The following is a 15,361-nucleotide window of genomic DNA, read 5'->3' as shown; positions in this document are numbered from 1 at the left end:
AGTTGAATGATTTTCCAAAATTCCAGCTTGCTGATTAATAAATCACAGTAGACAGCTGTCACCTTCACAAAAAATGCAACCACAATGTGCATTTTTACCTGCTACCTCAGCAGAGGTTAATGAGAGAATGAGAAGGGAGGCTGAACTACCCTCTTACTCACAGAGGTAGTCCATCCAGCTCAGTGTTGAAGAATATTGGTACAGAGGCTCAGAAAGTTGGCGTTTCATGATTTATTTTCTGTGAAGGAAAACATTTAGGCCAAGGAAAGATCATTACTTCAGAGCAATTCACCAACACTAACGCTTGGTCTAGACTAGGAACTTATGTCAGTATAACTACATTGCTCAGGCGTGTAAAAAATCCACACCCCACAGTGACGTAGTTATACTGACCTATTCCCCAGTTTACACAGTGCTATGTCAATGGGAGGGCTTTTCCTGTCCACATAGCTGCCGCCTCTCAGGGAGGTGGAGTACCTCCGCCGACGGGAGATACTCTCCGATCAGAACAGGTAGCGTCTTCACAAAAACAGCAAATTGTAAAGCCCTCCCAACAAACATTATGCCTACATAAAGTACTGAGAATATAGTCCTAAATACCCAGAAAACATAAGTAACATCCCATATGGCTGCCACTATCACCTCACAACCCTCATATCAACCCCCTTTCCAAAAGTCTGGGAAAGGAGGTGAGCTTTGCAGCTTCCTGAAGGTTAACAAACATGACCTCTATCATAGCTGGCAGGAAGTAAATGCAAGAAATGAGGCCCAACTCCTCATGGAGAACCTCCTATCATCCATGCTTTTCAGTTTTGTCCAAGTAGGTATTAACCTGACTGCATTGGTGATCTTAACTGAAGCAGTATCAGAAGGTGAGATGGGTTAATGCTCATCTAGGCAGGTGGTCCTTGATTGAGCCTTCAACCAACCCAACAGTGGCACGATGTGCAGGAGAAAGTTACAGCAGGGTCTGCAGGCCATTCCTTTCCCTGTACTAGAAGGAAAGGGAACTAGCATCCCAAGCAGGATTCCACTTCAATTCCCCCTAATCAGGGATCAAAGCAATGATGGCTCACTCGGGAAATTGGATCTATTTGGAGTTTGGGGTTCACATAGGGTAACCAGATATCTCTTATTTGGGGGCATCCTTTATTTTGATCCCCATAAGGTCACACAAGACAAACATTACCCCCAGACGACTGTATGCTGCATTATGGGGGGGAGGTGTATGTGTGTGATTTTGCACCACGTAGAATTTTGTACCACGCATAAAACCACCTTGCAGGGCTGCCCTTAAAAAGGAGATCTAGCTCCTATAATCCACGCATGGAAATTGCAGGCCACCCCACCAGCCCAGAGGAGTGGAGGCAGCACTGGCATAGGGTGGAAGCCCAGGGGGGTGGAGTTGAGACAGACTTACCTAGGGAATCTCTCCTTCAGCTTCCTCAGGCTCTGTCTGGTGGGCTGCACGTGCCCCAGGAACTGGGCTATTTCATCATACTGGGCTTTGCTCAGCTTCATGCCTCGCACTCAGGAGCTTCCCAGTCACACAACGCAGGGGCTGCAGCAGCCAAAGGGGAGGAGGGGGGCGCGCCCGCTCTAATCCTAGGGGATGGGGACAGAGGAGAATGGCGCGGCAGCCACAGCAAGGCTCCGTCACCCCGCGCTGAAAAAGCCCAACGCCCATGCGCGACAGTTACCGGCTCCTGCCGCCCCGCCCTTCAGGCATAAGGAGGAGGGGGAAGAACGAGCGGCGGCGGCGGCGGCGGCGATTGGGAGGAGTTAACGTTTGGGGGCGGGGCCGCGGGCGCAGCCTTTTGCGCGCTATGCCTGAGAAGGTAGCCGGGCTGCCGCCGTCTGGGTACTGTCCCGGGCTGCGCCGCCTTTCCAGCCACTGGTGCAATGGGAGAGGAGAGCGTGCCCGCCCCCCAGCTCAGTGGAGCGGCTACTCCATGGTTGCTGGCCTTACCCCCACACGGTTGCGTAACGTCGCGCTGTTCTTTGCCCCTACATGGGAGGCGGAAGTGCAGCCCAGGAAGGACCAGTTTGGGGGGGAGCCAGGAACCCTTCACTCACCTTGTGGGGGTAAAAAGGATGGAGGTACTTGTCCTGTGACTCGCTTCCTTCCCTGGCCTGAATGTTTGCACGGACCAGGAAGTGGCTTACAGTGCCAATAGTGTGGCTAAAGGCCTCATACAAGCTGTGTAGCCACTGGGGGACATGGAGGCATGTGTGTGCCTAGAGATCTGTGGCTCCTATAACTGCCATTCGGAGGTCATATCTCCTGACCAACTCTGTTACCCTTAATCCCCCTCTCCCTTAGGCCTTTTCCCTTTTCTGCCTTCAAGGAGATACTGATGTGCCCATCCAGTCCCTTGTTTCAACCTGTGTAGTATTTTTAAACGTAAATTACTTTTCACCATTGCCACTGTTGGTTTATTTGCTTCTGTCAGTTTCAACAGTATAAATATACTGGTCAATGTCATTTGTTTCTAGCTAAAGCAGCAAAGAGTCCTGTGGCACCTTATAGACTAACAGACGTTTTGGATGCATGCATCCGATGAAGTGAGTATTCACCCACGAAAGCTCATGCTCCAATACGTCTGTTAGTCTATAAGGTGCCACAGGACTCTTTGCTGCATTACAGATCCAGACTAACATGGCTACCCCTCTGATACTTGTTTCTAGCTAGCATCTTCCTCTCATGCAGTGTACTTTAGGAATTGCAAACTCAATACAGTAAGGTTAGTGTAACTAGCAGTAATTTAACCTCCAAATAAACATATTAAAATAGGTTTTTATAAAATATAATTTTAAGCAGAGTGCTCTCATTATGGATTTTATTTTAGTGCTGTGAATTTAAGAATTGTCTAGAAATACCTGGATGAGAGGAGCTCCTTTTTAATAGATAATTGTATGTTGTTACCCCCTTCTTGATCCCTCTTAGACAGTTTACAGGATTTTGTGGGTTGTTTTGGTTAGGAGGAGAAAAGATGATGGAGTCAGGGATTTCTTTGGTGCAATCTTCATAGAATATCAGGGTTAGAAGGGACCTCAGGAGGTCATCTAGTCCAACCCCCTGCTCTAAGCAGGACCAATCCCCAGACAGATTTTTGCCCCAAATAGCCTCCTTAAAGATTGAACTCACAGCCAAGGGGTTAGCAGGCTAATGCTCAACCCTCCTCCCTTACAAAGCCTTGTTTCCATAAACACAGTAGAAACCAAATATAAGATAGCTTCTTTGCTTACAGTTCCAGTCCTCTTTAAAAAGCCAGCACTTTACTGAAAGCTCTCTCTCAGCTTTTTCTTAGGGCGAGTCATACTCCATAGCTTTCTGGGGCTACTTTGCACCTTCTTTATTTCTGTGGTGTTTCTGTCCCATCTCTCTCACATACACACCTATCAATCCCTTGTCTCTGCCTTTTCATTCTGCCTACATAATTCAGATTCCTCAATGGCTTTACATGCGGCCAGTGTTTTAGGTGGTGGCTCTTATTGTTTCAGATATTGCTAAACAAAGGGGCATTTAATTGTTCCCTCATGTAGCCTGAATGGAAGGCATCTATTGTGCCCACCAGCTTCAGCAAGGTTTCTCCCAACACCCAGAATAACAGTATAAACTTGAGGCCCTAGTTCTGAAAAAAATTATACATGTACTTAAATGTACATGTACATGCTAAGCCAATGGGACTACTCACATTTGTAAAGTTAAGTACATCTATAAAGTCATAGTGCCAATACCATGTTTTTAGATATAGTGAGTGAAGCCACAAAACTCCTTGAAACTGACTTAGAAATCATGAGAGATTAAAAATAATATTTTGAGATCTTTGTGTTTGCCTCCTGGTTTTGAGCCTTTAAACACTGGCATAGTTTGACTTCTATATTGGGGGTGGGCGGACAGCTCAAGTCAGGCCAACGGGGCTGCACATTGGGCAGGGGCGGCTCCAGGCACCAGCACACCAAGCGCGTGCTTGGGGCGGCAAGCCGCGGGGGGCGCTCTGCCGGTCGCCGCGAGGGCGGCAGGCAGGCTGCCTTCGGCGGCATACCTGCGGAGGGTCCGCTGGTCCCACAGCTTTGGCAGACCTCCCGCAGGCTGCCACCGAATTCGCGGGACTGTGGACCTCCCGCAGGCAAGCCGCTGAAGGCAGCCTGCCTGCGGTGCTTGGGGCGGCAAAATGCCTAGAGCCGCCCCTGACATTGGGGCAGCAAATTCTGCACCTGACCAAGGCTTTCAGTTTGAGGGGAATGCCCCCACTCCCAAACTATGCTCATTCCTTTTTGGTTCACGTTTTCAGAGTTTTTGCTACCATGAGAGCTAGAAATTTACTTATAAGAAAAAAGAAAACAGATATTCTCACAGGGATTGTAAGAGCTGGGGCTTTAAGAAAAACACCAAATATTTTGAAACCTGTGATAAATTAGGCAACAACATGAGTTTATGTGCTGAAATGTTTGAAAGAGGGGGTAGTAATTAATCCTCCAGTCCCACAGTTAACTCTGGGCAGGGTACTCTGATGTGTCCACACAGAGTCCTCTTGACTTCAGTGGGGCTTTGTTTGCGCCCAAAAGTCTTTCTGTGGCCTAAATAAAAACACATTTTTAAGTTTCAGTGAAAACAGTGATTTGTTTTCACTTCAACATTTCTATGCAGAAATTGCAGCCAATCTGGTACATTTCACATAGTGCTTGAGAAACAAAAAGTGAAACTGGCTAGAAATAAACATGAAATAAATCGGTCTATTTTTCACAATCTTTGCTGAGAGAAGGTAACAAACAACATTATTAGTGGAAAGTAAAATATTTTTAAAAACAAGTTTAATGATCTAAAGTATTAGTGAAAGAGGCAGGGTTTTTTTACACATTTACATACACATTTTAACCTAATAGTAGATCTTTAACTTTTCTTTTTCCATAGAAGTGGAGAACTTGGCCCCATACTAGCAAGATTCCATTTGTTCACTGATTACTTTTGGAACAGAAAAGGTAAGTTAAATTTGTAAATGAAAAAATAAGACTATAGTATCCACATCTTCAAGCTGTTCCATGCAGGCAGGCCTCATGAAAGAACCCACGAAGGACTCATTGAAACCAATGGGGCTCTACCCATGTGAGATAACATGCAGGATTGATGATTTACTTCCAACTTTTAAAATATGAATTAGGCCCTGATGCTGCAAAGGCTAGTTACGTGTGTAACTTTATTGATGCAAGTAACCTCATTGATTTCAATGGGATTAGCTATGTGAGTAAACTTCTGTGCAGACTTAAGTCCTTGCAGGATGAAAACCTAAATATAAAAATAATAAAATAGCTTTATGATTAAAGACAGCCGTGCCAGCGATTTGTTTGCATTGATAATGATGTATTGTCTGTTCAACTCTATTTTTAAAATGTGGAGTGAGGACACTGATTTTTGTTACAATGTGGCTTTTTTAAAAAAGGCTTGATTTGTTGTTTTTTTAAAATACCGGTCAGTACCAGGACACCAGCATATGCTGCAATCTCCATGAAGTGTGAGCTGTCCAGGACACTTCAATACAGAGATATCATTTGATAGAAATTGAGAAAGATCCCTATTTTAAAGGTGGCTTGTGTCTGAGATCAGCATCTGTGACTGAAATTTAGCGTTTAAGGACAGTACTTGTTTGCCTGAAGAAACCCAAATAAATGAGAGAAAAATAAGGTAAAATGTCTAAAAGGGAGCATTTTAAAATAATTTCTCTGCAAATGTTACTATCTGTTCTATTACAAAGAAAGTTCAGTAGTTCTATTCAAAATTATTATTTAAAAAATGTGGAGGCTAATTCAGTTATTAAGACATGAAGCAGGGATTTTGATCCTGTTTTAAGACCAATGCAGTCTTAACTATGGATTTGCTACTGAGGCCTCCATAAAATGTGTATGCATATATATATATATATATATATATATATATATATATATATATATATATATGTATTTATGTGTATATGGTGTCCCTAAGAGCTTAGAATAGGGTGACCAGACAGCAAATGTGAAAAATCGGGACGGGAGTGGGGGGTAATAGGTGCCTATGGAAGAAAAAGCCCCAAATATCGGGACTGTCCCTATAAAATAGGGACATCTGGTCACCCTAGCTTAGAACAAAAGGAAGTATGTAGTATGTATATCTATATATAATCCTTAAGTAGGTGGCTTTTGCCATGTTTACTTTATGAAATCCAGGCTATGGTTTCTAGATATAAAGAATGAAATTTTTAAACACAAATATGTGGTGCGCAAAACTTAGAATAAACATTGATCTTACTGTTCCTGGAAACTTAGTAAGAGTAATGGAGGAAACACATTTGAATACAGGAGGACTGATCACAAGTTCACAGCTGGAGTTTGTTTCTTACTGAACTAAATACCACTTTGTTGTCATTTTTCCCCCTGCACTCTCTTAGCAGCAACAGAAATTGTAGCACTGAAAATAATGGGAATCATACACACATTCTCTTTCTCTCTTTTTGTCTCTTGTGCCTCCACTATAACTATACATCCCCTTCCTCAGAGACCAAATACACAAAAATGATACAAGATCTTTCCTTAAAGCAGAAAGAATCATATTAAATACAAACATATTTTATTTTCTTTAGCTCTGAAAAGTAATATCTTCATTCTTTAATATTACAACATGCTGGGGAAAACCCTTTTCAGTATGATATCCATTTTAAGCCCCACGAGGGTGTAATTTTCCTAGGCTCCAGAAAGGCTCATTTTCCCCTTTCTTGCCAAAGATTAGAATTACCACTTCTTCCGGAAATGGAAGTTTTATAATAATTACCTGCTCCTTCCTCACTGCTACTTCTTTATAAACAAATAAATTATGCTATCAAAAAAAAGGCTTGCTGTCTTTTTTGTAGGATAATTTCCATTGAAAGTGATTTTTAAATTGTAATGTTACATTCTGTAACTTGTGGATTTATCTGTGTACATTTCCCAAGTTCAGTACTAAATGTTCTTGAATTTTTTTTTAACAAATGTTACTTCTTACAAACCACAAAAATGGCATAGATTAGAAGAGGGTTGTTAGACTGCCAGTCCACAGATCAGACTGGACCTATTATTTATTAGGTCTTCATAACAGACTGAGATTATGCGGGATTCAAGATTTTATTTAAAAACAAAACAAACAAACAAACTTTCTGGCTCTTATGAAAAGAAAATCTAATAAACATCAACCAATGTAGCACGGTCTTAGAGCGAAGCAACAGCTTTGAGAGATGTGAAATCCCTCCATTTATCTAAATGACATGTTAACCTTGAAGCCAGGGCCTGAATTTCTAAAAACATAAATGGGACAATTCTGCATGCAAAATGTATGTGTCCTTGCACACCCAATTTACATGGATAATTATTGCAATTACATGTGCAAATAGCCAAAGAAACAACAGCAGAAATAGAAGTAGTCCTTCCAAAAATAGTCCCATGCTTAATTTTCCCATTGAGTAATGCTAACTGCAACAATAATTCTAGCAACTAAAAGTTTAGTTACTAAATAAGAGCCTTAATCCTACCCTTGATCTCAGTACAAACTATCCATTGTCATCAGTGGGAGATCTGCGGTGGATTGAGTATAATATATGGCCCTAACTTGTATCCCTGGGCCACCTGTGTGGTATCTTTGGTAGACAACATACAGGACATATTAGAAACTAATTTTCAACTGTCTACTATGCTGAAGGCATAAGTGTATATCCTTTCTGATGCATTTGGTCCATAGATGAAATCCTTTGAACTTCAAGAAGAGGATAAAGATTCTGTTATTAATGAAACGGCCATAAAATCAGATACAACTGGCATAAATGCTACCATCTTTTCTTATTATTTGTTTGAGTAGATGATAAAATAATATGTCACATATGCAGGTGAGTAAGGAAGAAAAAAGTCACAGATTACACTGCTTTCATATGTGTCATTAACAACATACCAATATAGCTTTCTTTAGAATATGAAATATAACATGAATACAGGTTTCAGTGTAATATATTTGTCCCTGTCTTGAGAGTTGGGAAAAGGTAACTTTCCTACCTGGTTTAAAAAATAGTCCATATTCTCTTTGTAGGGTAAAACTCACCTTCCTTGAAAGGTCATACAAGCTTAAACCAAAATTCTGTACTTGTAACATTGACTCCACCTAAGTACAGGTTTTTGTCTAGGAAACTTTTTTTTTAATAGTCCTAATGTAATGGTTCTAAACAGATTCTTTTTTAATGGGAGTAGGCTGAGGAAAGGGGATTTCTTTCCGTATTTGTGACTTCCTGAGTGTCTGGAGGAACAGAATCCCTTTCACTCCTAAAGTAATGTGTTGGGGAGCCCATCATGAGGACATTATGAGGTGTGTAATAGAGGAAATCCCCTTCCTGAAGGATCTTAGGAAATCTGCAGGGCTGGAGTAATGAGAAAAACAATAGGATCAGAGAGGAGCAGGACAGCACATACGGGGGCATTTCACCTCTTCTCTCCTATGGATAGATTAAAGTACACAGGAAAAGAGCCTCATTCCTGTAGACCTCAGGAGATTCACATATCCTGGCAAACCCCTATTCATTTGCATCAGCTCCCAGATGACCATTAGGGGGCCTGTTATGACCCCTCCCTCACATAGGCTTCAGGCACTCTTTGTCACCTGCCCAACTCCACCTGGTTGTATGAACCCTCAGTCCTCTTTTTCTCTGAGACCATGGCTTTTCAAGTTGGATGATGATCTTCGGAGGCCAAACAACTTGTCTGTTTAACTTTGGAAGGGAAAAACCATTTTTTTCCCATTGACAAGCCTTCAGCAGTCATTTGACCACCGAGTTTAAAGTCTTTGGAGCTGACATGGCAATATGTCACTATTTAATATCTAAATGGCTTTTAAAATTAAAGTGTAATCAAAGAAGTTTGTTCCTGAGCACTAGATCAGTTATATCTAATGTAACTAAGTTTTATCTTCAGAGGGGTAGCCGTGTTAGTCTGGATCTGTAAAAGCAGCAAAGAGTCCTGTGGCACCTTATAGACTAACAGAAGCATATTCTCACCAGTAACTGCACACCACACCATAGTAACTCTAACTCAGGAACCAATCCATGCAACAAACCTCGATGCCAACTCTGCCCACATATCTACACCAGCGACACCATCACAGGATCTAACCAGATCAGCCACACCATCACCGGTTCATTCACCTGCACGTCCACCAATGTAATATACGCCATCATATGCCAGCAATGCCCCTCTGCTATGTACATCGGCCAAACTGGACAGTCTCTACGGAAAAGGATAAATGGACACAAATCAGATATTAGGAATGGCAATATACAAAAACCTGTAGGAGAACACTTCAACCTCCCTGGCCACACCATAGCAGATCTTAAGGTGGCCATCCTGCAGCAAAAAAACTTCAGGACCAGACTTCAAAGAGAAACTGCTGAGCTTCAGTTCATCTGCAAATTTGACACCATCAGCTCAGGATTAAACAAAGACTGTGAATGGCTTGCCAACTACAAAACCAGTTTCTCCTCCCTTGGTTTTCACACCTCAGCTGCTAGAAGAGGGCCTCATCCTCCCTGATTGAACTAACCTCGTTATCTCTAGCCTACTTCTTGCTTGCATATATATACCTGCCCCTGGAGATTTCCACTGCATGCATCCGACGAAGTGGGTATTCACCCACGAAAGCTCATGCTCCAAAACGTCCATTAGTCTATAAGGTGCCACAGGACTCTTTGCTAAGTTTTATCTGTCTCATTCTTTCTGGAGTTTTTGCTACAAAATGGTTTTAAAAGGTAGATATTTTTCCAATTCTGGTGAACATCTGTATTTTTTTGTTGTCATAATTCAACTACTCTTTATCCAATTTGCTTCAAATTAGGTCAAAAATTCTACATTGATCACAATACATATTATCAGATGAATTAGATATTCCTTCCTTTATAGATTTTAGAGTTGGAGACATGAGGCTTAAAATAGAAGTTCATTTGCAATTATCACAACAATATGGCTACTAGTATTCCCTACTGCCCTCAGCAAACATCATTATCTCATCCTCTTTTTTTCACCCATCATATACAGTAAATCCTCACTTAAAATCATCCCGGTTAACGTTGTTTCGTTGTTATTTTGCCGATTAATTAGAGAACATGCTCGTTTAAAGTTGTGCAATGCTCCCTTATAACATTGTTTGGCAGCCACCTGCTTTGTCCACTGCTTGCAGAAAGAGCAGCCCGTTGGAGCTAGCTGGGGGGGTATTGGAACCAGGGTGGACCGGCAGCCCCACTATCAGCTCCCCACTCCCCTAAGTTCCCTGTGGGGAAGCCACCCAGCAGGCTATCCATTGCCGGGCAGTTCAGCTGTCCCTCCCCCCACTGCCATGTGCTGCTCCTGCCCTCTGCCTTGGAGGTGTTCTCGGGAGCCTCCTGCTTGCTGTGCAGGGCCAGGGTGGGGGGGAAGAAGGGTGCTAATGTCAGGGTATCCCCTTTCCCCCTGCTCCTGCCCCCCGCTTCATTACCCCATCTGCTTAGAGGGGGGGACACACGACTGGGCTCAGGACAGAGGGAGCTTGCTGGCAGCAGCTTGCTGATCTACTTAAGTACTTAAGGACAGTGTACTTAGAGTGGGGTCAGCGTACTTAAAGAGGCAATGTGTGTCTCTCTCCCCCACACAAGGTGTATGTCTGTCTCTCTCTGCCATGCTATCTCCCCTCCCTCCATTCGTGCTGCCTCATAGAGTATGAGGCTACATTAACAACAATGTGTTAACCCTTGAGGGCTCAGCAGAATGCTAGTTCATCATTTAGCAGTAAGGCATTCCATGGGAAATATCCCACCTTCTTCCACCCTCTGACTCCACCACCTCAATCAAGCTTCACAATCATCATTGCTGTGTACAGTATTAAATTGTTTGTTTAAAACTTATACTGTATATACATGTGTGTGTGTACATATATATATATACACACACACATAAAATATAGTCTTTTGTCCGGTGAAAAAAAATTCCCTGGAACCTAACCCTTCCATTTACATTAATTCTTATGGGGAAATTGGATTCACTTAACATGGTTTCACTTAAAGTAGTATTTTTCAGGAACATAGCTACAACGTTAAGCGAGGAGTTACTGTATGTTGTTTCAAACTATTTCAGCTTTTGTTCCTGTTTAATTTTAAAAAAGGCTTATTTTTTTGGCCCATGTCTGAAATGTATTTACTCTCATTAGACACTCCAGTACTAGAGCATGCTTCCAGTTAACTTAGTAATAACTATATATATAACTGGATTAATAAACACCTCTACAGGATATAGTTATTACCTCGTAAACAAGAAGCACCCTCAATTTATCATTTAATTTACATCCATATGTTCTAATGATCTTAATGAAAGTAATTATATTGTGGAACAAAATACAATGATATGTTCAATTTGTGTTGTTGTTTTTTTTAAAAGGGGAGGCAGGAGATAAAATAAGTTAAAAAGAAAATCATAACAACTGAGCCATATATCACTGTTAAATATTGACTATTTTGCCAATTCTCACACTGATAGTTCACTGTACATTTCTATTTTTTTTCCTTAAAAGTATTCTGATGATTGCTCGATATCACAACAATGAGAAGAACTTGCCAAGGATGGAACAATTATATGTAGTAGAATGTCAACTCAGAGAGGCATTCATTGTTTTTTTTTTCTTCTAAATCTTCAAGATAGTTATTCATACTAGCAGAAATCATTGACACAAATTAACATATCCATTATATCTACATCCCTTAAATATCTATTTTTTTTGCTTTCAAAATAAATTATTTTAACATTATTTATGCATTTATACAACACATTTAAAACATTACTTATGCATTTAGGGCCTGATCCAAAGCCCATTAAAATCAGAGGACAGTCTTTCAGTGACTTCATTAAGCTTTGGATCGGACTCTTATTACAGATGTGTGTACCTGTATTTTACGTAACAAGTATACAACAGTATACAAATTTTGAAAAATTAATTATTTAAAATTTGGTAAGATATGACTGATCACTGTTCTTTCTACTGCACTTAAGAGAGAGATTTTTTGGCTGTGGACTGCACTATGGCTGCTTTACATGTACAAAGCAGCTCTGAATCTATTGGATATGGTCCCTGGAGGTTTTCCCCTATGTAGTGTGTAGGGGCATCCTCAGCTGGAGTAGAGTCCCATAGCGACAAGAGGCCAAGGCTTTCCTTGCTGCTATAATGGCCTTGGGGCTTGTTGGTAGCTCGCACAGATTAGAGTGCCTGAAGGAAGATATGCCTGGCCTTAACTGATATCACCTTAAGTGATCACTCTCCTTATAGTGTGTATGGTAACACCCACTGTTTCATGTTCTCTGTGTATATATATATATATCTTTCTACTGTATTTTCCACTGTATGCATCTGATGAAGTGGGCTGTAGCCCACAAAAGCTTATGCTCAAAAAAATGTGTTAGTTTCTAAGGTGCCACAAGTATTCCTGTTCTTTTTGCAGATACAGACTAACATGGCTGCTACTCTGAAACATGCCTGGCAGAATGGCCCTAGGCTCTTAGGAGCCAAAGGGCATCTTTATGCCTTCCTTCCCGCCTCTTCAGTTGCAGATATGGATCAGGCCCTGAGACTGTGGCATGAGCCATTTTGTCTGATTCCAGCAAGGCTACTAGCTCATGACAGATGTGGTTTGGGGGGAAACCATTGTTTTGCCCATATTAAAAAAAAAAAATGTTACAACCTTGTTTGTTGAGAAGTTCTAGCACATCCATGCTTTGGAGTATGGACTTGAAATTTGGCATGAGGGTAGCTTTGGGGTCAGTGTTGCCTTCTGCTGCTCCCGTGAAAATGCACACTGACATGGAAAAATTATAAACCACTGAAATCTTCATTTGCATTTGCTCAGTAGAAGTTTGTTAGAAGTTGGCAACAAAATTCTCTAAACATCCTGTCTGTAATCAGCTTGCTTCACTTCCATAATGCTCTGTGCCAACCACACTGAGCATGTCCCACCCACCCACCTAAGGATCATTGAGCATGCTCTAGTCTGGGGCCGAGCAAACCTTTTCATGCAGTTGCTCTTTCCTGCTCCAGAGGGCTACTGTGGCACCAGAACTGAAAACAGGACACTGTTTCTCCTGTACTGGAAATGCTGTCTCTAGGCAGATTGGAGAATGAGGAAGCAGCCTGATTTGAATGTTGAGGAGTAAAGAGCAGGAGAGGACATGTGTGGAAAGACTGGGGTGTTCAGGCTATGGGGGAACAGGAGCAGGAAGGACAGAAACCGAAGAGGGCAGGTCATGGGGGTCTGTAACCAGAAGAGAGCACTTACAGAACCTGGAATTGAACTCAGAATTTCTGAGTCTCAGCATACATGTGCGGCCAGCAAATACCTTCATAGAATGTATGTCTCATTTCTCTTGAGTGACTGCTCTGCTGCTACTTATGCCTGTTATTCAGTTAGCTCAAGTGGCACATGTCTGTGATCTACAGGTTCCAACCTCGAAGACAACCAATATGAGGGGTCTGTTTGGTTCCCTGTGATGGACTTTTTTTTTCAGTTTGCATTTTATAAACACTCAGACAATTATATGCAAAATCTTTAAATTAAAATATCTTTACAGTTGCAAAATCAAGTACTAAAAAGTTAGAAAATGCCAGAAGGGCTGTCTGCACAATGTTAATTTGGCCCCTCTAAGTGTATGTGTTTATGATAAACTCTTTACTTTCATGATCACATACAATTTTTTCTGAAGGATCCCTGCACAGGGAATGCATTGGGATTGTCTAGTGAATGAGGCTGTTGTCTGTAGGTCCCCTGCCACAATTGTTGCAGAAGTTAGAAGGTGTATACTGAATGAGGCAGGAAACTGCCCGGAGAGAAAGGATGGTTTCATGTTAACGGCAACGGAATGCTGCTCTGGAGAACTGGATATTATTATGCCTGCCTCTGCTGCGGTGTGGTGCTTGGCAAGTCACTTCAATCACAATTTTCACTTTGTTTTCCTCACTTTCTGAAACCCCACATTGAGACAACTGGGGACTTGATTTACAGAAATGCTGAACACTCACAATGCAACTGAAGTTGATGGGCACTGAACATATGAACATTTTTAAAAAATCAAGCCCTATGAATCTTGTGCACCCCAAATTAGTGGACACTTCTGACAATTTGGGCCTTAATCTTTCTGATTTACATTTATTATTGTTTATGAAAAACTCATTGTGATGCTTCTCAGGGTACCCAGAACTGTGATCCACCTGTTACTCCCCTGTAGCATGAGAGAGTCTTGCCTGTGCCTGGCTGGTTGTCAGCTAACACCACTAGCCTTTCAGTTACTCAAGCACTTACCTGTGGGCTATGCCAACCCTGTCTTCAGGCAAGTCTACACTACAAAATTAAGTTAATCTAAGTTACATTGATGTATAGCCATCACAGTAATTAAATCGCTTTTGTATGTCCACAATACAGTCCTTGTGTCGGCGGTGTGCAACCTCACCAGAAACACTTGCACTAATTTAACTGTCAGCGTGGGGCATTGTGGGCCAGCTTCTGAAAGGCAGCAAGTCAATGTAAGCAATGCAGTGTCTATGCTTCTACTGCGTTGATCTAACTACATCGACCTATGTGCTATGACTCTCACGGAAGTGAAGTTATTAACTTGATGTAGTGGGCAAGTTACATCAGTTGGAGCTACATTTTAGTGTAAACACTTACAGAATTAGGTAAGCTGTCTTACGTCAACCAGGACTTCATCTTGCAGGTTAACAATAGGTGCATCCCAGTCCCCAAGATCTTTGAATCGTTCCCCCTGTGATATCCAGCCCCTGACACTGACTACTCACAGGAATCCTGGATTCTCTGCCCCAAAATCCTCTGAATCACTAGCCAAACAGGGTGGGGTGACAGTTCCCTCCTGTCTCAATGATACAGCACTGCAGCTTTAGCTTTAAAACACGGTAGCTCTTCAGTGTAAACACTACCTACACCAACGGGAGGTGTTCTCCAGTCAGCATAGGTGCTTCACCTCCCCGAGAGGTGTTAGTTTAAAGGAAGAATTCTTCCCTCGACCTAGCGTTTTCTATGCCAAGGGTTAGGTCGGCATGTAATTACATGTTACAGGGGTGAGGATTTTTCACATCTGTGAGAGACATAGCTATACTGATGTAAGTTCCTAGGGTAGACCAGGCCTAATTTTTATTCCAAGTCCATAAAACATATTTTCAATATAAATACATTATTCCTTAAATATTACCCATACATATGTTACACAATGATTATGAATCTTGGCAAGTTACAAGCTTTCTGTAGTACCTTACATGTTACTCTTTTTGGCTAAATATCTTGTAAGACAT

At 41.8% G+C, this 15,361-nt stretch overlaps 1 protein-coding gene and 1 long non-coding RNA gene across 8 annotated transcripts in view; one reads left to right on the top strand and one right to left on the bottom strand.

Moving 5' to 3' along the window:
- CDIN1 (CDAN1 interacting nuclease 1) overlaps positions 1 to 1,785 on the bottom strand; it is a 180,039-nt gene extending 178,254 nt beyond the window's left edge. For all 4 annotated transcript variants that reach the window (XM_045015814.1, XM_045015816.1, XM_045015815.1 and 1 more), the window contains exon 1: positions 1,421 to 1,785. In XM_045015814.1, coding sequence (XP_044871749.1) covers positions 1,421 to 1,521 — 101 coding nt within the window. In that variant the 5' untranslated portion in view covers positions 1,522 to 1,785. The remainder of the gene's footprint in view (positions 1 to 1,420) is intronic.
- LOC123369820 overlaps positions 1,623 to 15,361 on the top strand; it is a 134,849-nt gene continuing 121,110 nt past the window's right edge. For 2 of the 4 annotated variants that reach the window (XR_006579147.1, XR_006579146.1), the window contains exons 1-2: positions 1,623 to 2,100; positions 4,919 to 4,986. This is a non-coding gene — a long non-coding RNA (uncharacterized LOC123369820). The remainder of the gene's footprint in view (positions 2,101 to 4,918; positions 4,987 to 15,361) is intronic. The other 2 variants (XR_006579144.1, XR_006579143.1) reach the window with 2 other exon arrangements.

Source organism: Mauremys mutica, chromosome 4 (genome assembly GCF_020497125.1).
Source record: "Mauremys mutica isolate MM-2020 ecotype Southern chromosome 4, ASM2049712v1, whole genome shotgun sequence".
Taxonomy (NCBI): Eukaryota; Metazoa; Chordata; order Testudines; family Geoemydidae; genus Mauremys; species Mauremys mutica.
This window is presented reverse-complemented; position numbering and strand designations above follow the sequence as displayed.